The sequence below is a fragment of the Bos javanicus genome, chromosome 3 (assembly GCF_032452875.1).
Source record: "Bos javanicus breed banteng chromosome 3, ARS-OSU_banteng_1.0, whole genome shotgun sequence".
NCBI classification, from domain to species: Eukaryota; Metazoa; Chordata; class Mammalia; order Artiodactyla; family Bovidae; genus Bos; species Bos javanicus.
Window position 1 is genome coordinate 98,169,332 of NC_083870.1, and position 25,213 is coordinate 98,194,544.

At 38.1% G+C, this 25,213-nt stretch overlaps 1 protein-coding gene across 2 annotated transcripts in view; it reads left to right on the plus strand.

The window, feature by feature from the left end:
• Positions 1-25,213, plus strand: part of SPATA6 (spermatogenesis associated 6) — a 165,338-nt gene that overhangs the window by 136,927 nt on the left and 3,198 nt on the right. For both annotated transcript variants that reach the window (XM_061412053.1, XM_061412054.1), the window contains exon 12: positions 12,486-12,577. In XM_061412053.1, the coding sequence (XP_061268037.1) occupies positions 12,486-12,577 (92 nt within the window). The remainder of the gene's footprint in view (positions 1-12,485; positions 12,578-25,213) is intronic.

Consider the following 25,213-nt stretch of genomic DNA (forward strand, 5'->3'; position numbering starts at 1 on the left):
GATCTCCTTGCAGTCCAAGGGACTCTCAAGAGTATTCTCCAACACCACAGTTCAAAAGCATCAATTCTTTGGCGCTCAGCCTTCTTCACAGTCCAACTCTCACATCCATACATGACCATAGGAAAAACCATAGCCTTGACTAGATGAAACTTTGTAGGCAAAGTAATGTCTCTGCTTTTGAATATGCTATCTAGGTTGGTCATAACTTTCCTCCCAAGGAGTAAGCGTCTTTTAATTTCATGGCTGCAGTCACCATCTGCAGTGATTTTGGAGCCCAAAAAAATAAAGTCTGACACTGTTTCCACTGTTCCCCCATCTATTTCCCATGAAGTGATGGGACCGGATGCCATGATCTTCGTTTTCTGAATGTTGAGCTTTAAGCCAACTTTTTCACTCTCCACTTTCACCTTCATCAAGAGGCTTTTGAGTTCCTCTTCACTTTCTGCCATAAGGGTGGTGTCATCTGCATATCTGAGGTTATTGATATTTCTCTCAGCAATCTTGATTCCAGCTTGTGTTTCTTCCAGTCCAGCGTTTCTCGTGATGTACTCTGCATATAAGTTAAATAAGCAGGGTGACAATATACAGCCTTGACGTACTCCTTTTCCTATTTGGAACCAGTCTGTTGTTCCATGTCCAGTTCTAACTGTTGCTTCCTGACCTGCATACAGGTTTCTCAAGAGGCAGATCAGGTGGTCTGGTATTCCCATCTCTTTCAGAATTTTCCACAGTTTATGTGATCCACACTGTCAAAGGCTTTGGCATAGTCAATAAAGCAGAAATAAACGTTTTTCTGGAACTCTCTTGCTTTTTCGATGATCCAGCAGATGTTGGCAATTTGATCTCTGGTTCCTCTGCCTTTTCTAAAACCAGCATGAACGTCAGGAAGTTCACGGTTCATGTATTGCTGAAGCCTGACTTGGAGAATTTTGAGCATTACTTTACTAGTGTGTGAGATGAGTGCAGTTGTGCGGTAGTTTGAGCATTCTTTGGCATTGCCTTTCTTTGGGATTGGAATGAAAACTGACCTTTTCCAGTCCTGTGGCCACTGCTGAGTTTTCCAAATTTGCTGGCATATTGAGTGCAGCACTTTCACAGCATCATCTTTCAGGATTTGAAAGAACTCAACTGGAATTCCATCACCTCCACTAGCTTTGTTCGTAGTGATGCTTTCTAAGGCCCACTTGACTTCTCATTCCAGAATGTCTGGCTCTAGGTCAGTGATCACACCATCGTGATTATCTGGGTCGTGAAGATCTTTTTTGTACAATTCTTCTGTGTATTCTTGCCATCTCTTCTTAATATCTTCTGCTTCTGTTAGGTCCATACCATTTCTGTCCTTTATCGAGCCCATCTTTGCATGAAATGTTCCCTTGGTATCTCTAATTTTCTTGAAGAGATCTCTAGTCTTTCCCATTCTGTTGTTTTCCTCTATTTCTTTGCATTGATTGCTGAAGAAGGATTTCTTATCTCTTCTTGCTGTTCCTTGGAACTCTGCATTCAGATGCTTATATCTTTCCTTTTCTCCTTTGCTTTTCGCTTCTCTTCTTTTCACAGCTATTTGTAAGGCCTCCCCAGACAGCCATTTTGCTTTCTTGAATTTCTTTTCCATGCGGATGGTCTTGATCCCTGTCTCCTGTACAATGTCATGAACCTCAGTCCATAGTTCGTCAGGCACTCTATCTATCAGATCTAGGCCCTTAAATCTATTTCTCACTTCCACTGTATAATCATAAGGGATTTGATTTAGGTCATACCTGAATGCTCTAGTGGTTTTCCCTACTTTCTTCAATTTAAGTCTGAATTTGGCAGTAAGGAGTTCATGATCTGAGCCACAGTCAGCTCCTGGTCTTGTTTTTGCTGACTGTATAGAGCTTCTCCATCTTTGGCTGCAAAGAAGATAATCAGTCTGATTTCGGTGTTGACCATCTGGTGATATCCATGTGTAGAGTCTTCTCTTGTGTTGTTGGAAGAGGGTGTTTGTTATGACCAGTGCATTTTCTTGGCAAAACTCTATCAGTCTTTGCCCTGCTTCATTGCATATTCCAAGGCCAAATTTGCCTGTTACTCCATGTGTTTCTTGACTTCCTACTTTTGCATTCCAGTCCCCTATAATGAAAAGGACATCTTTTTTGGGTGTTAGTTCTAAAAGGTCTTGTAGGTCTTCTTAGAACCGTTCAGCTTCTTCAGTGTTACTCGCTGGGGCATAGACTTGGATTACTGTGATATTGAATGGTTTGCCTTGGAAACGAACAGAGATCATTCTGTCATTTTTGAGATTGCATCCAAGTACTGCATTTCGGACTCTTTTGTTGACCATGATGGCTACTCCATTTCTTCTCAGGAATTCCTGCCTGCAGTAGCAGATATAATAGTCATCTGAGTTAAATTCACCCATTCCAGTCCATTTTAGTTCACTGATTCCTAGAATGTCGATGTTCACTCTTGCCATCTCTTGTTTGACCACTTCCAGTTTGCCTTGATTCATGGACCTGACATTCCAGTTTCCTATGCAATATTGCTGCATACAGCATAGGACCTTGCTTCTATCACCAGTCACATCCACAGCTGGGTATTCTTTTTGCTTTGACTCCATCCCTTCATTCTTTCTGGAGTTATTTCTCCACTGATCTCCAGTAGCATATTCGGCACCTACTGACCTGGGGAGTTTCTCTTTCAGTATCCTATCATTTTGCCTTTTCATACTGTTCATGGGGTTCTCAAGGCAAGAATACTGAAGTGGTTTGCCATTCCCTTCTCCAGTGGACCACATTCTGTCAGATCTCTCCACCATGACCCGCCCGTCTTGGGTTGCCCCACGGGCATGGCTTAGTTTCATTGAGTTAGACAAGGCTGTGGTCCTAGTGTGATTAGATTAACTAGTTTTTTGTGAGTATGGTTTCAGTATGTCTGCCCTCTGATGCCCTCTTGCAACACCAACCATCTTACTTGGGTTTCTCTTACCTTGAGCATGGGGTATCTCTTCACAGCTGCTCCAGCAAAGCGCAGCCACTGCTCCTTACCTTGGACAAGGGGTATCTCCTCACCGTCGCCCTTCCTGACCTTCAACGTGGGATAGCTCCTCTAGGCCCTCCTGCAACTACGCAGCCACCTCAAATCTGTACAGTCTGCAGTATCATAATCCCTGGTTCTGGGAATTAAGGCTTGGATATCACTGGGAACCAGTATTCTACCCACCACAGTGCCAGTAACACCTTCCTGGAATTCCCTTCTCTGACAATTCTTAAAATATTTTTTCTTTGTAATTTATTTTTAGCAGTTAAATATTACACACTTATGTGTGGTTTTCTTTGTATTTACTGTTTGACATTTATAGAACTTCTCAAAGAGCACACATTAGACACATTAGACGTGTTCTCTGTTTGCCATGTGTCTCTTAAGGTCTTTTATTTTCATTCCTGGACATTTTCTGATGGGCATGTTTTATATTATGAATATATTTCAATCTGTAACTTGCATATTTGTTTTCTTAATGAGAGTCCTTTTGGGAATACAAGTTCTTAATTTAATGTAGCTCAGTTGCACTGGTACATTGGTTAATGCTTTGGTTAGCACTTGCTTTACCCCATGTAAGAAAACTTTGGCTAACCATGGTTCTAAAAATATTCTCCTATTTATAAAATCTTTAATCATGTTGCCTTTCACGTTAAATCAACAATGCATGTGGATTTGATTTGTATATATAATGTGAGATTTGGATCAAGATTCATTTTATCCTCATATGATTATGATCCAGCATCTTTCTCTAAACAGCCTTTCTTTTCCTCACTGTAAGTTCTTGGAGATAGTCCTGGATTCTGTTCTGTTCCATTGGGAGTTTAGATACATAAGTCTGTTTCTGAATTTTCTTCTATTTAATTGATTTAATTGTCTAATTTTGTATTAATACCATACTCTCTCAATTTCTGTAAGTTTATAATACCTTGATATCCTATGGCATAAGTCCATTAGCTGTATTCTTTCTTGCAGATTGCTATGATTATTCTTGGTTCTTTGTATTTTTATCTGCATTCCAGTGTTAACTTGTCAGTTTTAAAAACCCTGCTAGGATTTTGATTGGGATTACATTAAATCTGTGCTTTGATTAGAGGAGAACTGATATCTTACCAGTATTGAATCTTCTAATTCATAAAGATAGACTTTAAAAATAAATGTAGATCTTTAATTTCTTCCAATTCTGTCATTTTTATTTTAGAAGACTTGCATGTATTTCAATAGATTTATTCCTTAATGTCTGATATTTATTTTATTATAAATTGTATCTTTTAAAATTCTATTGTCTATTAATTCTTAGTATGATGATTTCTTAGAATAGATTTTTGTATAGTTATCTGTATCTAGTGATGACCTTACATTCACATATTAATGTTAATAGATGGTAGATTTTGGATATTTTTATGTGTAATCATAAAATCTGAAAATAATGACATTTTATTTCTTCCTTTTTAATCTTTATTTCTTTTATTTATTTATCTTTGCCTTATTACACTTCTAGGGTTTCCAGTATCCAATAGAAGTGGTGATAGAAAAGGCTTGGCTTATTTGCCGTCCAAAGAAAGCTTTCTATCATTACCGAACATTGAGTGTGATGATTTATGTAGACTTTTTGTGAGCATGCTTTGTCAGGTTACAGAAGTTTCCTATATTCCTTATCTTCAAAGAGACTTATATTATAAATGTATGAATTTTACTACATTGTATCTATTGAGATAATTATATGCTTTTTTCCTTACTTTAATGTGGTAAACTACTTGATTTTCAGATGTTAAACCATACTTGGATACTTGGAACAGAATTCTTGTCATAATTTTTAAAAAACATGTCACCAGTTTCAATTTGCTGATATTTTTCCTAGGATTTTTACATCTAAATTAATGATAGTGCTTGATATGTAAGTTTCCTATCTTGTGGTGTCCTCCTCAGGGTTTCACTTGCCTCATAAAAATGAGTCGAAAAATATTACCAACCATTCTCTGAAAGAGTCTTTTTGTAAGATTATTTATTTCTTAAATGTTTTAAGTAAGCCCATCTTTGACAGTTCTTAATAATGGATTTAATTAGCTGATTATTGTGGCCAGAAAAATCTTTGTATGACTTTAGTCCTTTTAAATTTTTTGAGCCTCATTTTAGGGTCTAACATAATATGGTCTCTTTTGGAGAATTTCCTGTATTTAAGAAGAATGTATATTCTTCTGTTGTCTGATAGAATGTTCAGTAGATGTCTGTTAGGTCTCCCTGGTTTATAGTGTTGCTCAGGTCTTCTGTTTACTTGTTAATCTTCTGTCTGATTGTACTGTCCATTGTTGAAAACGAGGTGCTAAAGGCTCCAAGTAGTATGCATCAGGAGTTTCTTATTCTCATTCATATTAGGATTCTCCAGAGAAACAGAAGAAACAGGAGGGGTGTGTGTGTGTGTGTGTGTGTGTGTGTGTGTATAACAGAGAGAGAAAGAAATTTTAAAGAATTGGCTCATGTGATTGCAGAGGGTTAGTCTGATGGTCCGTCAGGTGGATACTCAGCAGAGAGTTTATAGTTCAAATCCAAAGGCGGTCTGCTGGTGGAATTCCTTCTTGAGGGGAGATCAGTCTTTGTTCTATTAAGGTCTTCAGCTGACTAGATGAGGCCCACCCATTTTATGGAGATCAGTCTGCTTTATTCCAAATCCAACGATGTAAATGTTAATTTCAACAAGGCCTGTGATTCCAAAAGGGAATTTTTGTGCATGAAGTTAACTGGCCTAAAGGATATTCAACCAGGTCTGTAGCCCCTTAAGACCATAGCCTCTAAATTTCTGGGTTAACTTGTCCAAAAAAATGTTTTTAATAAGTAAAAATAGGATTTAAAAATTAAACACTTTTAAGTTTGGCCCCTGTCTCCTCCTCTTCCAGCTTCCTTCCAATATGGGCTTTCTGGGTACCTAGTCGAGGGCTACTGACCCAGCTTGATTTCTGCTTCAGGACAGGGATGGGGAGGAGAGAGGAAAGTGTGTCCCTGATTATCGGTTGCAGTTGGACTCTGACCCCAGGTAGCTGGGCGCACATGGGCGAGGGATAAACCCAACACGAATTGTGTTTTCTTACCTGACTGAGAATTTTCCTGTTAGGGTCATTTGTTGGGGAGGGATGTTAATAGGGGGCTGATGTTCTTTTTTTTTTTTTTTTTTTTTACGGTGACTATTTTTCACATTATGTTTCATCATCAGTGCTTTAAAAAGCAGAGTCCTATAGAATTCTGGGAATTAGGCTCCCTGGCACACTGGGTGGGAGTGTCTCACCATTTGCACGTGGGCTCTGGGCTCTGGGGCACCCAGGAGGGATTCACACACCCCGGCACTTGGGCAGGGGGAAACCCACTGCAGCTGGGCCGGCCTGTGTTTTCATTTCAAATGGGATACAGTTGTTTTTTTGTTTTGTTTTTTTTAATAGGGAGTCATACTTTTTTAAAAAAATTTTGAGACCTGAATGTGATTTCTAATTGTACCAGATGTTAATGTTTTAAAGCTATAACAATGTTTAAAATTTCTACCTTTTTGTGTTTCATTATTTTAACTGTTCTTTTATCTATTGTTGATGTGGCCTGGGATATTTTGTTTCTCCTCTTAGCATTTGTTTCTATAACCAGAAATAAAATTATATATTAAAGAAAAAAATAAATGTTAATCTCAGCCATAAAAGGACCACAGATATATCAATAATAACGTTTAACCAAATATCTGGGCACCATGGCTGATCCAGTTTGACGTAAAGTTAACCATTACCCATGTTTTTCCACACTTTGCCTCCAGAAATATGTCAAAGTTAGCATTTAAGTGTTCTTTTAAGTGATCTTCCCTTTAGAATTTGTTATCCTCTATTATACTTACAATAAAAAGCAGTTTATAGAATTATAAAAACCTGGTTCAAGGCCAGCTCTGCAACTTCTTAGCCTTGTGACTTTGAACAACTCTAAAGACTAGCAAGAAGAGATAAGAAAGCATTCCTCAGTGATCAATGCAAAGAAATAGAGGAAAACAACAGAATGGGAAAGACTAGAGATTTCTTCAAGAAAATCAGAGATACCAAGGGAACATTTCATGCAAAGATGGGCTCAATAAAGGACAGAAATGGTATGGACCTAACAGAAGCAGAAGATATTAAGAGGAGGTGGCAAGAATACACAGAAGAGCTGTACAAGAAAGATCTTCACGACCCAGATAATCAAGATGGTGTGATCACTCACCTAGAGCCAGACATCCTGGAATGTGAAGTCAAGTGGGCCTTAGAAAGCACCACTAAGAACAAAGCTAGTGGAGGTGATGGAATTTTAGTTGAGCTATTTCAAATCCTGAAAGATGATGCTGTGAAAGTGCTGCACTCAATATGCCAGCAAATTTGGAAAACTCAGCAGTGGCCACAGGACTGGAAAAGGTCAGTTTTCATTCCAGTCCCAAAGAAAGGCAATGGCAAAGAATGCTCAAACTACCTCACAATTGCACTCATCTCACACACTAGTAAAGTAATGCTCAAAATTCTCCAAGCCAGCCTTCAGCAATATGTGAACCGTGAACTTCCTGACGTTCAAGCTGGTTTTAGAAAAGGCAGAGGAACCAGAGATCAAATTGCCAACATCTGCTGGATCATCGAAAAAGCAAGAGAGTTCCAGAAAAATGTCTATTTCTGTTTTATTGACTATGCCAAAGCCTTTGACTGTGTGGATCACAATAAACTGTGGAACATTCTGAGAGAGATGGGAATACCAGACCACTTGACCTGCCTCTTGAGAAACCTGTATGCAGGTCAGGAAGCAACAGTTAGAACTGGACATAGAACAACAGACTGGTTCCAAATTGGGAAAGGAGTATGTCAAGGCTGTATATTATCACCCTGCTTATTTAACTTATATGCAGAGTACATCATGAGAAATGCTGGACTGGAAGAAGCACAAGCTGGAATCAAGATTGCCGGGAGAAATATCAATAATCTCAGATATGCAGATGATACCACCCTTATGGCAGAAAGTGAAGAACTGAAAAGCCTCTTAATGAGAGTGAAAGAGGAGAGTGAAAAAGTTGGCTTAAAACTCAACATTCAGAAAACGAAGATCATGACATCTGGTCCCATCACTTCATGGGAAATAGATGGGGAAACAGTGGAAACAGTGTCAGATTTTATCTTTTGGGGCTCCAAAATCACTGCAGATGGTGACTGCAGCCATGAAATTAAAAGATGCTTACTCCTTGGAAGAAAAGTTATGACCAACCTAGATAGCATATTCAAAAGCAGAGACATTACTTTGCCAACAAAGGTCCGTTTAGTCAAAGCTATGGTTTTTCCTGTGGTCATGTATGGATGCGAGAGTTGAACTATGAAGAAAGCTGAGCGCCGAAGAATTGATGCTTTTGAACTGTGGTGTTGGAGAAGACTCTTGAGAGTCCCTTGGACTGCAAGGAGATCCAACCAGTCCATTCTAAAGGACATCAGCCCTGGGTGTTCTTTGGAAGGAATGATGCTAAAGCTGAAACTCCAATACTTTGACCACCTCATGCGAAGAGTTGACTCATTGGAAAAGACTGATGCTGGGAGGGATTGGGGGCAGGAGGAGAAGGGGACAACAGAGGATGAGATGGCTGGATGGCATCACCGACTCAATGGACATGAGTTTGAGTCATGGGAGGCCTGGCGTGCTGCGATTCATGGGGTTGCAGAGTCAGAAACGACTGAGCGACTGAACTGAACTGAACTAAATTTTCTCTATATTATGATTTAGAAATTTAAATCTATTAATTGTCCAGGGTGATAATGCAAATTAGAACTAATAGTTAAATTATATTTGAATTCTTGTCCTTGTACACAATTCATTATAAATAATGTTTTGAATTTGATGGCAATAAAAATCTTGTAGATATTTTAACTATACGTGAGAATTTCATTTGAGAATGATGGTGTATAATTAATTAAATACTATTTAATGAGTGAGATGACTACCTTTTTAGTTGTGGCTTTATCTTAGAGTGTTGAACTTCTTTTGTCCTAAGTTTTTCAGTTTGCAAGCATGAGTTAGATACCTTTTATTTCTTTGTTCCAGGGTTGTTCTAAGTATGATGTCAGTTGCATGTGTAAGACAGTGATCATCAATGATGGGAACCTTAAGAGAATCTTTAACTTACTGCCAGTTTCAGGGAAGGAGAGCCCACAGCTTCTTTTAATAAAGTGTCATTTTATTAATGACTTTTGCTGAAAGAAAAATTTTTCTTCATGGAATTCCTAAAAAAGTTTCTTCTAGGTTAAATTATTACAGAATACCCTCTTAAAAAACTAACTGAATAGATATTAGCTGAAAGACTTTGACCTTAATTTTCATAAAGGGGAATAATCTAATGGCTTGGAATGGAGATTTTTATTTTATAGCCCAACTTATATGCATTGTAGCAGACAAGGTAATGTAAATTATCTGGGTTTAAATTCCAGCTCTGCCACTTAATAACTTGAATCTTTGGGTAAGTTATTAATTTTTCCAAGTTTCAGTGCCTTTTTTATAAGGTTATTGAAGGCTTATAAGATATTCATATGAGAAGTACCTAATTCAGTCCTGGATACCTTGAAGGAACTCAGCAAATATTGGTGTCATTCATCTGTGTTTACATGTGGGCAAATGGGAATGTTGATGAGAAATAAGAAGGGAATCCCTCCTCCATGCCCCAGAACTGAATTTTTCTGGCATTAATGAGACTGATATATCTCTTCAAATACTTGCTTTACTCATAGTTAATAGCTTTGGATAAAGTGTGTTGTTTGTTGCCTCTTTGCTTTTTCACAATTTAATCTTTAAAAAAAAAGCCTATAAGGATGCTTGTAAGAGATACGTATGTGTTTGCATATGTATGATAAATGTCCCAAAATACAGTCTTAAAATTTGAAAAGAATAGCCATAAAGGCTATATAGTCTTTTTGTTTCTTGGGGCAGAATTTCCCTCCCTGAACTCCTTGGTTCTGGATAGGTATCAGTGCTCTATAGAAATAGCTTTAGTGACTGTGATCTTACTCCCTCTTAAGACACTGTTCTGGCTTTAGAATGTTCTATTTATTAGAAAGGTCTTCTTCATTTTGTCCTTTATTGTATCTCATAATAATTCTACCTGTCGATCCATTCTACTCATATATATTCACAGAATAAACTAATCTTATTTCATGTATATGCAGGAATCTTGTCTTAATCATCTTTCTGTCCTCAGAGTCTAGGATAGTAAGTGTGCTGTGTATGCTCAGTCACTCAGTCATGTCCAACTCTTTGAGACCCCCATAGTCTGTAGCCCACCAGGCTGTTCTGTCCATGGGATTCTCCAGGCAAGAATACTGGAGTGGGTTGCCATTCCCTTCTCCAGGGGATCTTCCTGACCCTGGGATTGAACCCGTGTCTCCTCAGCTCAAAACAGGGGTTATTTAATGAATATTTAAGATTCAGATCTTAAAGGCAGTTCTGTATTTTTTCATACAAAAACTTTTAAAATTCAGTCTACGTTTTTATTACTTCTGGTCAAAAATTTTTTTCAACCGTACTGACAAAATTAAATGAGGAATATTGATTTATGTTTATTTCTGATGTCATTTATTATATGATCTAGAAATGAGTAAACGTTTTTTCTTTTATTCCTTGCACTTTCTCTTGTAATGTTTTTTGTACTCACTACTGGCAATAACATTTTCTGTGATAATATGGTATATACTCTTCTTCATTGATTTATCAGACTGGACAAAAGTAAGCAACACCCATCTATATAGTATTTAAGAAAAAGATATATATATGATAACAAGGAAAAGTTGAAAATAAAAGTACAAATACTTATCATCCAAGCACTATTATAGCTATATTAAAAGTAAACCAAAAAATGTCAGGGGAAAAAGCATTAATAGAAATAAATGGAGTTGCTTCATAATGGTAATGTGCTCAATTCATCTGGAAATTATAATAATTCTAAATATATGTTCACATTTTCTGTGATTTTCAAACCTGTTGTAGTATTTATTGCTTACGTTATTTACTTATTCATCTGGCTGTGTTGGGTCTTAGTTGCAGCACACAATCTCTGTTGCATCATGCTGGATCTTGCCTCCCACAGACTCTCTAGTGTGATGTGTGGACTCCCAGTGCCCAGGGCTTCAGTAGTTGTGGCACATAGGCTCTCTAGTTGTGGCACACAGGCTGCAGAGCATGTGGGCTTCAGTTGTTGCAGAATGCGGACTCTCTGGAGCATGCTGGTTCAGTAGTTGTGGCACGTGGGCTTAGTTGCTCCACAGCGTATGGGATCTTAGTTCCCTGACCAGGGACTGAACCTGCATGCCCTGCACTGCAAAGTGGATTCTTAATCACTGAACTATCAGTGAAGTCCCTACTTTTTTTAACTGAATGCTCTCTTCCTAATTAATTTCATGCCATCACCAAATTTTTAAAATCATTTTTCTTCATAATCTTTATTTAACAAATTTCTTACATAAAATGAAGAATAACATATTAATACTAATCCTTATAACAGTCTATTTGTGCTTACTAGTTCCTTTACCATCAGTTCTATTTCTGTGCCTATTTGACTGTAGAATAAGAGTATTATTCAATAGTTGAGAAAGATATTTGATACTGAATTATATAAAGTTAATATATATAAGAGCACTACTGTGAATGACATAGTTTACAAAAAAAGCTGTCTCTTTAGAATTCTTTTTCTTCTGCCTTTGAGTGGATCTGTCAGGAGTAAAGAAGAGGCTGCCTGGAGTGGGAGGAGCCATGTGTTTTGATTGCAACTACTTTGCTTTTGTTTTCGCTTCTCATGGCTTGTTACTGCATTTTGGCATATGAGTGATAAAGCTAAGTCACTTCTTTGGGGGGTCATAGGTATGTCTAAATGCTTACATCTGCATAGTTTTCCCAAATACTTATTTTTCAGAGCGTAGGTATAATCTTTTTGAAGTGAAATGAAAGTCGTTCAGTCGTGTCTGACTCTTTGCAACCCCATGGACTGTAGTCTACCACACTCCTCCGTCCATGGGATTTTCCAGGCAAGGGTACTGGAGTGGGTTGCTATTTCCTTCTCCAGAGGATCTTCCCAACCTGGGGATCGAACCTAGGTCTCCCGCATTGTAGGCAAATGCTTTACTATCTGAGCCACCAGGGAAAAGTATGTGAACTATCACTTCTGCACATTTTATTATGTATCTTGAGACAGTATCCATTCCTAATCATTCACTGATGCAAGAAACATCTGTGTGCTAGTCTCTGATAAACAGTGTAAGTGATACTATAACAGAAAAAAAGCTATATTAGTTTTATTTAACAGAATAATAAATTCTCATTTACCTTTTTGTTTCTTTTCTTAAGAAATTCAGCATTTAATTCAGTCTCTTGTATTGGGAGAGGGGGATCACAATTACCAAAGAAACATGGGTGTAATTTTAATTATAAAATAAATTAATGGAAATCTTTAAATTTTTCAGGATGAGCGAGACCCAGAGAAAGAAGATGAACTGGAACTGAAAAGAGGTCTTTTATATAGAGACTCTGCCTATGACAGTGACCCAGAGTATAGGTATGAGCTTGACTAATGCAGTGTACAGAGATCTTCTCATAGTTAGTGTCCAAATAACCTTGTTTTTAATCTGCAGAATTTGTGACAAATTTTTATATTTATTTATTTACTTATTTATATTTTATTTTAGCTATATAAAATCCTAGTAAAATGTTTTAATGTTTGCATTACTGAAAATTTTCAATGAAAACAGATATGGTCAGTTAATGGTGTTGCCTTTCTTTCTACTTAAAATTTACAGTGTATTTGGCTGCCTTGCAAATCCACATAGTCCTAATTTATTTCAGGATATATTAACTCTCATCCAAACAACAGGTTTCATAATTTTTGTCCATAAGTAAGCTAAATTATTTTAATTTATTATAATTTAAAAATTATTTTTCAATAGTATAGGAGAAATTCAGCCCTTCTAGCCTAAAATTTCAGAAATGTTGTAGTAATAATAAAATTTTTGCAAAATTATACTAACATATCTCATGAAGACTTTTGAAAACTGTGTTAATTGCCATTAAGTGTGGTGTTAAAAACTGAATGTGTAAATTTTGAGTTTATGTAACTAAAATTTCTCTGAGTCTGTATGACTGATTGATGCTATACCACTGATTACTATGTCTTCCGCCTTCCTGAGTTTTCTGAACAAGTGTAAGGAAAAAAGTTCCAGATAATGGAATATGTTTTATTGCTAACCAGGGATATGGACTGAAATCTCTGATCTTTACCGTGGTAGGCTCGTGTAAGTGTTTCATGAACATGTGAGGACTTTTCCTTGTGTTCATTACACAGAGTATAAATGTAAACTCCTGTCCAAAGTTGCTGCTTCCCAATCTTAGAGGAATACCCTACTTTCCCTGTATTTTAAGTGAGTTTGAAGAAGAAGTAATTCAAACAGGAAAAGGAAGGTGCAAGAAAGTACATACCTTGGGAAGAATTTTTACCATTTATTATTGTTACTTAGACTTCTGTTCCCTAAATTATTGTCATATGGATTAGCATTCCAATTTTGTGTTCTATATCCACATAATTAATTCTACTTTGGATAAGAAGTGAGTAGGGTTGATAAAGGGTTGGTAAACAGTCTGATTTTCAAAATTTTAGATGCACGATATTGCTTCTAAAAATATAGATTTCTACTTTCTACTTCCATAGATTCTGGTTCCTTATATATAGGAGTGAGACCTAGAAATTAGCATTTTTAAAAATATTGTACATGATTCTAATGCAAGTAATATAAGGACCATATTTGGAAAAGCACTTGTTTCTGTTTAAAGTTTGCCATAAGCCTTAGTATTGATTCTTTTTGCAGTTCACAGGCAATGTTAATGGCTCAGCTTTAGGTCACCTGAGACTGTTTTAGTACCTCTCCAGTGAGAGAGTTAAGCAGAGCATCAGGAAAGTTATACTGACACATTTTTAAGATCACAGTACACTCCTTGCCTCTTCTCTTGGACCCTTAGGACATAATTGAAACAATAGGACAGAATGGTTAATGCTTCAAGACATTTTATAAGAGTACCTTTGTTATTAACTCCAGAAGGTACTGAACTGATAATGATATTATTTGTTTTATCCCCAAGTTATATAATAGGCCAAGAAGTCACTCCCATTCTACTTTCCATCTCAAAGATGAGGGAATCACACTCAAAGTAATTACTCACTTGCTTGCCTTAAGGCTTCTCTCAGCAGAAGTCAAAACTTGAGATCTTGGCCAACATTACCCCTCTGCAGACATCCTCTGACACCGGGGTCAAGGGGAAGTCCACATGGACCTCTGGAATGACTGAGTGAGGATCGCAGCAAATCCTCTCCTCCAAAAGCAACAAAACTGAATGGAATTATCAAAAAAAAAAAAAAAAAGACTTAAGGACTCTGGAAATTGACTAAAAACTTACAAATTGAAAAACATTTATCAAGAAAATCTACTGAGGTTCTATAAGAGCATTAGGACTCTATGCCATTTTCCTTGGAGCTCCAAGGCCCACCTGGACCCCCAGATCCTTGGCACAAAAGTTTTGGGGCAGTTATGCCAAAAGTCAGGCAGTTCCTCTTCCTGAGGGGACTGACTTTATATGGAGCATAGTATAGGAAATGACATGTGTAGAGGGATTAATGGAAACAATAATGATCCTACTGGCAAACAGTAAGGGAGTACTTGAGATCTTACTTACGGTTTAATGGACAGACAATAAAATTCCAGGGACAAGATAGCCACAGCTGTCCTTGATAAAGTTCTATCTATCCCTGGTTGTCTAGAATATTATGTGTATGCATAGGCTGTAAATATGTTCAGGAGAGACTAGAGAGTGTATTAAGGAGCCACTAGTCCATGGATGAATGTCAGATCTTGTGAAGGCAGAAAGCAAACTCCAGGGCAGTTTTGTCAACCAGATAAATGTTAAATATATTCCCTAAGCCACACATAGATCCATTGGCAAAAAAAATGGAAACTTTATAGGGTTATTGACTCTGACCAGTCATTGGAAAATCCCATGGACGGAGGAGCCTGGTGGGCTGCAATCCATGGGGTTGCTAAGAGTCAGACATGACTTCACTTTCACTTTTCACTTTCATGCATCGGAGAAGGAGATGGCAACCCATTCCAGTGTTCTTGCTTGGAGAATCCCAGGGATAGGGGAGCCTGGTGGGCTGCCGTCTATGGGGTCACACAGAGTCGGACACGACTGAAGCCACTTAGCAGCAGTAGCTGCAGCTAGCTATGCTGAGTGCCGAAGAATTGATGCTTTTGAACTGTGGTATTGGAGAAGACTCTTGAGATTCCCTTGGACTGCAAGGAGATCCAGTCAGTCCATTGTAAAGGAGATCAGTCCTGGGTATTCTTTGGAAGGAATGATGCTAAAGCTGAAACTCCAGTACTTTGGCCACCTCATGCAAAGAGTTGACTCATTGGAAAAGACTCTGATGTTGGGAGGGATTGAGGGCAGGAGAAGGGGACGACAGAGGATGAGATGGCTGGATGGCATCACTGACTTGATGGACGTGAGTCTGAGTGAACTCCGGGAGTTGGTGATGGACAGGAAGGCCTGGCGCGCTGTGATTCATGGGGTCGCAAAGAGTCGGACGCAACTGAGCGACTGAACTGAACTGAACTGACTGAAGCTATGCTGACCCAGGGCAACCTCTAGAAGGCCAGGCTTAAAAATGGAAACAATAATTTAAAAAAAAAAAGAAAAGAACAAGAGACACCAGCAACTACAGTGTGCAAGGGAAACAGACTCCATGGCATAGGTCTAGACAAGTCACTAAACAAATAACAACAACTCTAGGTAAGGATCCAGAACCCAGAGTTGCTGCAATTTTTATCTAAATTGTTGTTTTTGACAAAAGATTATGGGACATGCAAAGAAACAGTAAAGTGTGACCCATACACATGGAAAATGAATTATTAAAAACAGTTTGAGCTGGCCCCGAGGATGTAGCAGCTATGTTTAAAGAACTAAAGGGAAATATAATGACAATCAAATAAAGAATATTCATAATGAGAAATTATTTTCTTTCATATTTTTTTCCCAGAAAAATCTATGCCCAGGACTCAATCCTTTATCTTATGATCTAGATATTCATTGTGGTTATCAGAGTACTTGTTATTATATTTCCCGTGCTAACTGTCCTGTCTCTTCTATCACCTTTGAATATGAAATTCACTTGAAAGAAATCTCTTATTAAGAAATTATTAAGTGACCTTTTACTTCTAATAATTTGGGATTTGAGAGCTGGATTGGGGAAAGAATTTACTACTATAAAGATAGTCCTTCTCAACTTTCATACTGCCTATCTTTCAGGAAATTTTAGACATTTGCTATTGTACCGTTACCAATTACCAGGGTCCTGAGATGCTCTTTCTCTTTTTAATACCTTCTGTATATATTTCAAATTTCTTCAGTTTTCAGGATGTTGAAAATTCCCTTCATTGTTGTATAATTCGCTAGGAGTCAGACACGACTGAGCGACTTCACTTTATTTTTTCACTTTCATGCATTGGAGAAGGAAATGGCAACCCACTCCAGTGTTCTTGCCTGGAGAATCCCAGGAACGGGGGAGCCTGGTGGGCTGCCGTCTATGGGGTCGCACAGAGTCGGACACGACTGAAGCGACTTAGCAGCAGCAGCAGCAGCAGCATCACTGTCCAGTTTGAGAATTAGTCCTAACTAAATATCAGGCAGCAACAGTTAGAACTGGACATGGAACAACAGACTGGTTCCAAATAGGAAAAGGAGTACGTCAAGGCTGTATATTGTCACCCTGCTTATTTAACTTATATGCAGAGTACATCATGAGAAACGCTGGACTGGAAGAAGCACAAGCTGGAATCAAGATTGCAGGGAGAAATATCAATAACCTCAGATATGCAGATGATACCACCCTTATGGCAGAAAGGGAAGAGGAACTAAAAAGCCTCTTGGTGAAAGTGAAAATGGAGAGTGAAAAAGTTGTCTTAAAGCTCAACATTCAGAAAATGAAGATCATGGCATCCGGTCCCATCACTTCATGGGAAATAGATGGGGAAACAGTGGAAACAGTGTCAGACTTTATTTTTGGGGGCTCCAAAAACACTGCAGATGGTGACTGCAGCCATGAAATTAAAAGATGCTTACTCCTTGGAAAGAAAGTTATGGCCAACCTAGATAGCATATTCAAAAGCAGAGACATTACTTTGCCAACAAAGGTCCGTCTAGTCAAGGCTATGGTTTTTCCTGTGGTCTTGTATGGATGTGAGAGTTGGACTGTGAAGAAGGCTGAGCGCGGAAGAATTGATGCCTTTGAACTGTAGTGTTGAAGAAGACTCTTGAGAGTCCCTTGGACTGCAAGGAGATCCAACCAGTCCATTCTGAAGGAGATCAGCCCTAGGATTTCTTTGGAAGGAATGATGCTAAAGCTGAAACTCCAGTACTTTGGCCACCTCATGCGAAGAGTTGACTCATTGGAAAAGACTCTGATGCTTGAAGGGATTGGGGGCAGGAGGAGAAGGGGACGATGGAGGATGAGATGGCTGGATGGCATCACTGACTCGATGGACGTGAGTCTGGGTAAACTCCGGGAGTTGGTGATGGACAGGGAGGCCTGGCGTGCTGCGATTCATGGGGTCGCAAAGAGTCGGACACGAGTGAGCGACTGAACTGAACTGAACTGAAATATCAGGCAAGGGGTGATACTTTATGATGGGAGTTGGCCACAGAAATAGAGAAGAGTATAAAAATAATTTTAATTTCATGTTTAGAACATTAGATGGCCATTTATAACTATCGCCCTGAATTTTTAGCTATGTTGTCCTTTTATGGGACTGGCTATTTATATAAACTGTTTTCTATTTACTTGTACATATTTTTCAGGTTACTAACAGTAGGAATATGCTCAACATAAATGTTATAATTATGAAATTGTTTATAACGTAATCTCAAAGTGACTAGTTTAAACTTTGACTATATGTTCTTGAATAACACAGATTGACTGTAATTTCAATCTCCTGCCATTGCTCACTATCCAGTTAACTTGATGAATTTACCAAGGTGTAACACATAGCCAAAAAGCTGTCTTTGGTACTAGTAAATGGAAAAAAAAATCAAAATAATACATAGACTTAAAGTCCCTTGAACAAGAATAAACTTTCAGTTTTAAGTGAGAAAAATGTTGCTTAATTCTAATTTGAATTCTTTGGATTTTGTGTGACCTGGTATATTATGATGTTTCAGATAATTTGTGCCTTGGTTCTGTTATAGTATGATATAGAGAATAACCAATGCCATCTTGTTTATCTAGTGAATGTCTATCCATTCTTTAGGACTAAGCTCAAGTTATTCCATCTTCTGAGATACCTTTTATGACCTCAGCAGTTCAGTTCAGTTCAGTTCAGTTGCTCAGTCATATTCTGACTCTTTGCAACTCCATGAACCGCAGCATGCCGGGCCTCCCTGTCCATCACCAACTCCCAGAGTTTACCCAAACTCATGTCCATTGAGTCAGTGATGCCATCTAACCATCTCATCCTCTGTCGTCCCCTTCTCCTCCTGCCTCCAATCTTTCCCAACATTAGGGTCTTTTCAAATGAGTCAGCTCTTCACATCAGGTGGCCAAAGTATTGGAGTTTCAGCTTCAACATCAGTCCTTCCAATGAACACCCAGGACTGATTTCCTTTAGGATGGACTGGTTGGATCTTAGACTGTCGTTTTTTCCTTTATCCTACCATTTCCTCTCACGTATATATTTGCAATTGGCAGTATTTATCCCATAATGATTGTTTCATTCTGTGTCTGTCTTGCCTCCTCATGTTAAGCATAAGGCACCGATGTTTTTCCTACCTTTGTTTTTGACTGTGTATCAAGGTCTCTGATGTGTACTAGGAGCTCAGTTTTTTAAAAAAAGTTCAGATATTAAAATTAAGTCCTTTATTAATAATGATCAATTGCATTTGTTGAAGCTTTAAGGCATTATTTAAGTAAACACTGTATGGTTGTGATATTTAATAACATCTCTAGATGAGGAATCAACAGTGGAATTAATGATGATGAAAGCAATCAGATCTTATTTCTTGTCAGTGGCTCATTTCTACACATCCAAGAAAGGGAAGTAAGTGACCTGTAAGTAACCAGTCTTCAGTAAATTCATTTGAATAAACTTCTATTAATGTTTACTATGTAGTTTATGTGAATAGTAAAAGAACTTAAACAACATCCAATTTTTTCCCTAAAGTTTCACATTTCTATAGAAAAGCCAATAATTTACTATAGTTCCTAGATGAGTGGTATCATAAATACCCTGGTATTTGTTAGAAATCCAAATTCTTGGACCCCACCTCAGACATATTCAGTTAGTTATTCTGGGTGTTAGACTCAATAATCTGAGTTGTAATAAGCCCTTCAGATGACTCTGATGTGTGTTAAAGTTTGAGAACTACTGCTATAATTTACCAAGAAATCTTGTTGTCTTTTTTTTTTTCCAAAAAATTCCAAGGTAATTCTGATATGCATATGGATTTTAAAAAGTGATTACAGGTTTTTCTATTAAATGGTAGCTTTGGTGATATAGAATTCTATAATATTTCTGTTGACCAATCATGATACAGTAGTATTAAGTGAGTAATAGTTACATAATCACAATAGTAAAAGATGTTTATCAGTTTTCACAATCAATAGTCAGACAAAAAATAAAAGATAATTACAATTGCAAGTCATAATGGGGACATGATTAACCTAACAATATAAAATAACTGCATACAGTTTGGGGGGTCAAGTAGAGTAATGTAAGTGGAAGTGCATACATGCACAGGTTTTCATCTGCTCAGCCAATCTGTGTCTTTTGGGTGCATTTAATCCATTTACATTTAAGGTAATTAAATCTTACCTTAAGGTAATCCTATTACCGTTTTCTTAATTGTTTGGGGCTTATTTTCTTTAGGTAGGGCTTTTCCTTCTCTTATTTTCTGCCTTTAGCATTTGTTGTAAAGCTGGTTTGGTGGTGCAATTCTCTTAACTTTTGCTTGTCTGTAAAACTTCTGATTTCTCCATCAAATCTGAAGGAGAGTCTTGCTGAGTAGAGTATTCTTGGTTGTACATTCTTCCCTTTCATCACTTTAAATATGTCATGCTGTTCCCTTCTGTCATGTAAAGTTTCTGTTGAGAAATCAGCCTTATGGGAGTTCCCTTATATGTTTTTTTGTTGTTTTTCCCCTGTTGCTTTAATATTTTATCTCTGTCTTTAATTTTTGTCAGTTTGATTGTTATGTGTCTCAGTGTATTCCTCCTTGGGTTTATCCTGCCTGGGACTCTGTGTGCTTCCAAGACTTGGTTGACTATTTCCTTTTCCATGTTAGGGAAGTTTTCAGCTATTATCTCCTCAAATATTTTCTCAGGTCCTTTTTCTCTCTTGTCCTCCTGGGATCCCTATAATGTGAATGTTCATGTGATAATGTTGTTCCAGAGGTCTTTTAGGCTGGCTTCTTTTATTTTCATCCTTTTTTCTATATTCTGTTCGTGGCAGTGGTTTCCACCATTCTGTCCCCCAGGTCATTTATCCATGCTTCAGTTATTCTGCTATGGATTCCTTCTAGTGTACTATTCATCTCTTGTTTGTTTGTTCTTTAGTTCTTTTAGGTCTGTGGTAGACATTTCTTGCATCATCTCAATCTTTACCTCCGTTCTTTTTCCAAGATCCTGAATTATATTCACTATCATTATTCTGGTAATAGCAAACAGTATGTGAGTACTTGAGATCTTACTTACTGCTTAATGGACAGACAATAAAATTCCAGGGACAAGATAGCCACAGTTGTCCTTGATAAAGTTCTATCTATCTCTGGTCGTCTAGAATATTATGTGTATGCATAGGCTGTAAATATGTTCAGGAGAGACTAGAGAGTATATTAGGGAGACACTAGTCCATGGATGAATGATTATGATATTATTTGTTTTATCCCCAAGTTATATAATAGGGCAAGAAGTCACTCCCATTCTACTTTCCATCTCAAATATGAGGGAATCACACTCAAAGTAATTACCCACTTGCTTGCCTTAAAGCTTCTCTCAGCAGAAGTCAAAAGGGAACTTGAGATCTTGGCCAAAATTACCCCTCTGCAGACATCCTCTGACAGCGGGATCAACCACTATCACTATTCTGACACTATCTTGTCGCTTCATCTGGGATGTAACTTTCTGCTTTTTCATACTAATTAACTTTCTTAACATGGTTTTGTTTTACTCCCTGTGGGATTGTGGTTCTTGCTTCTTCTGTCTGCTCTCTGATGGCAGAGGCTAAGAGGCTTGTGTAAGCTTCTTGATGAGAAGGACTGTGGTGGGAAAAACTGAGTCTTGCTCTGGTGGGCAGGGCCTTGCTCAGTAAATCTTTGATCTGATTATCTGCTGATGGGAAGGGTTTGCTCCCTCTCTGGTAGCTTTTTGGCCTGAGGTGACCCATCCCTTGGGAGTTAAGGGTGACCACCAAGATGGGGCTTTCCCAGACAGCTGCCACCAGTCCCCCCATCCCTGTGGTGGGCCCCTGCTGACCCACACCTCCACAGGAGACCCTCCAACACTAGCAGGTAGTTTGGGTTCAGTTTCCTGTGGAATCACTGCTCCTTTCCTCTGAGTCTTGGTGCACTCAAGGTTTTGTTTGTGCCCTCCAAGACTGGAGTCTCTGATTCCCCCAACCCTGTGGAAGTATTATAATCAGATCCCTCTGGCCTTCAAGATCGGATTCCCTGAGGATTCCCAGTCCCTTTGTCGAGGGCCCAGACTAGGAAGCCTGATGTCAGGTTCCAAACATTCACAACAGTGGGAGAATTTCTTTGGTACTATTGGTCTCCAGTTTGTGAGTCCCCCACCCAGCGGGTGTGGGATTTGATTTTACTGTGATTGTGCCTCTCCTGCCATCTCAATGCAGCTTCTTCTTTGCCTTCGGACATGGGGTATCTTTTTCGGTAGGTTCCAGGGTCCTCCTGTGGATGGTTGTTCAATAGCTAGTTGTGATTTTGGTGCCCTTGCAGGAGGAGATGAGTGCATGACTTTCTATTCCAGCATCTTGAACCAGAAGTCTCTTGATGGCTTTAATGATATTTTATGACATTTTATTTTCTGTTGTATCTTTAAAGATGCAAAATGCTTTCACAATTTTATTACCTCATATTAAAGCTTCTCCCTATCATCTATCCTGATCTCCAGGATTTTGAATCTTTCCTTCCTAAATTCCTTACTTACATCTATCCATACATCCATCATACATCCATCCAGTATATTTATTCAGTCACTCATTTGTGTCTGACTCTTTGTGACCCCCTGGACTGCAGCATGCCAGGCTTCCCTGTCCATCACCAATTCCTGGAGCTTGCTCAAACTCATGTCCATTGAGTCGGTGATGCCATTCAACCATCTCATCCTCTGTCAGCCCCTTCTCCTGTCTTCAATCTTGCCCGGCATCAGGGTCTTTTTCAATGAGTCTATTCTTCACAACAGGTTTCAGCTTCAACATCAATCCTTCCAATGAATATTCAGGACAAATTTCCTTTAGAATTGACTGGTTTGATTTCCTTGCAGTCCAAGGGACTCTCAAGAGTCTTCTCCAATACCACAATTTAAAAGCATCAAAACTTTGGCTCTCAGCTTTCTTTATGGTCCAACTCTCACGTCCATACATGACTATTGGAAAAACCAAAGCTTTGACTACATGGATCTTTGTCAGTAAAGTAATGTGTCTGCTTTTTAATATGCTATTTAGGTTGGTTATAGCTTTTCTTCCAAGGAGCAAGCATCTTTTAATTTCATGGCAGTGATCACCATCTGCAGTGATTTTGGAGTCCAGGAAAATAAAGTCTCTCACTGTTTACATCATTGCCCCATCTATTTGCCATGAAGTGATGGGATCGGATGCCATGATCTTAGTTTTCTGAATGTTGAGTTTTCAGCCAGCTTTTTCACTCTCCTCTTTCACTTTCATCAAAAGGCTCTTTAGTTCCTGCTCGCTTTCTGCCATAAGGGTGGTGTCATCTGCATATCTGAGGTTACTGATATTTCTCCAGGCAATCTTGATTCCAGCTTGTGCTTCATTCAGCCCAGCGTTTCACATGATGTACTCTGCATATAAGTTAAATAAGCAGGGTGGAAATATACAGCCTTGACGTACTTCCTTCCCAATTTGTAACCAGTCTGCTATTCCATGTCCAGTTCTAACTGTTGCTTCTTGACCTGCATACAGATTTTTCAGGAGGCAGGTAAGATGGTCTGGTATTCCCATCTCTTGAAGAATTTTCCACAGTGTGTTGTGGATCCACACAGTCAAAGGCTTTGGCTTAGTCAGTAAAGCAGAAATAGATGTTTTTTCTGGAACTCTCTTCCTTTTTTGATGATCCAACGGATATTAGCAATTTGATCTCTGGTTCCCCTGCCTTTCCTAAATCTAGCTTGAACATCTGGAAGTTCTCGATTCACATACTGCTGAAGCCTGGCTTGGAGAATTTTGAGCTTCACTTTGCTAGCGTGTGAGATGAGTGCAGTTGTGCCATAGTTGGAGCATTCTTTGGCATTGCCTTTCTTTGGGATTGGAATGAAAACTCACCTTTTCCACTCCTGTGGCTACTGCTGAGTTTTCCAAATTTGCTGACCTGAGTGCAACACTTTAACAGCATTTTGAAATAGTTCAACTGGATTTCCATCACCTCCACGAGCTTTGTTCATAGTGATGCTTCCTAAGGCCCACTTGACTTAATTTCCAGGATGTCTGGCTCTAGGTGAGTGATCATACCATAGTGATTGTCTGGGTCATAAAGATCTTTTTTTATAGTTCTTTTGTGTATTCTTGCCACCTGTTCTTATCATTTGTGTGCCATATATCTTACCCTCTGACCTTTTCTTCATGTATATCACTTTATAGATATGTTATCTGAATACCGTGTGTAAACTGGTATGTACTTGGTCTTCATTTCATACTGATACAGAAACACTGTCAGGGTTTCAAGTGAGTTCCTCCTTTTCTGAGTATAAAACCTAGTCATGCCCTTGGTATCCTAGTACATGTTAAGCTGCATAAGACCTTTCTCTTGTTAAATATATGCAAGGCTTTAAAAATTTATAATTTATATCTTAACAACATTTAAATTTTGAAAGTGCTTAGTTCGCAGATATTATCCTAGTCTCTGTTCTTTTTTGTGTGTGTTTTTTTTTAATAGCATTGTCATAATTAAATAGAGAGCTCCCTATTGAAGTAGCAAGAGAAAATTGCTAAAAAAATATATATCTATGCTGCATTTAATAAAATAGCAATGTTATCCTGCTTTGAAGATAACCATTTTATGTTACATAACACTGATGCTATGCTTTGTAGAGTAGGAACTTTGAGTGCTTTGAATGAATGAATGCTGGAGATACTCTTAGTAAAATACAGAAGTGTGGTTTAAAAGCCTATTACTATAATAAGATGTTTTAGTGTTGCTTACCCATTTTAAGCTTATTAATGTTCTCAGTAATGGAAAATTAGAATTGACTCAATATGTTCACAATCTATTAGTTAGATAGCCAGTGCTTCTATGTCTAGAAGTAAATGTTGCTTTTAAGATTCTGCTGTTCTTTGTTTGCACCTATCCATGGGCTATATTAGGACCTGTTTTGCAAACATCTCTACTTTGCAATTCAGACTTACAGGATGAGCCAATTCCCAATTCTTTCCAGAGAACCACAATACTGTCTAAAGTTTTACAATTTTAAAAAGAAATATCTCCCTGTCAAAATCTTCAAGATTTTTAAAGCGTTTTAGGATATCTGTTTTGACCACTTCAGCTCTTTTTTTACAGAAACTCTCCAGGTTCACAGTTGCTTCTGAAAAGGTTATTGGACTTTATTTATTCATTGCAAGCCATTGAGATAGCATTGATATTTTAAAGCAGCTTTGTGATATGAAAAAAAGTATTGTCTAATAATACCAAAGCAGTAGCAAATCTATGCCTGATGGCATTAAATATAATAATTTATGATAGAGATTAGGAATTAGATTTACAATATCAGAAAAACCTACACAATGATTTTCAAAGTTAATGTCCCTACTATTGCTTACTTTTCTGAGATTTGGGTAGTGGCTTAATAGAAATTCAAATTTGTGTTGAGTAGGTTTATTGTGGTAGAACTAGCCTGGCAAAATACAGA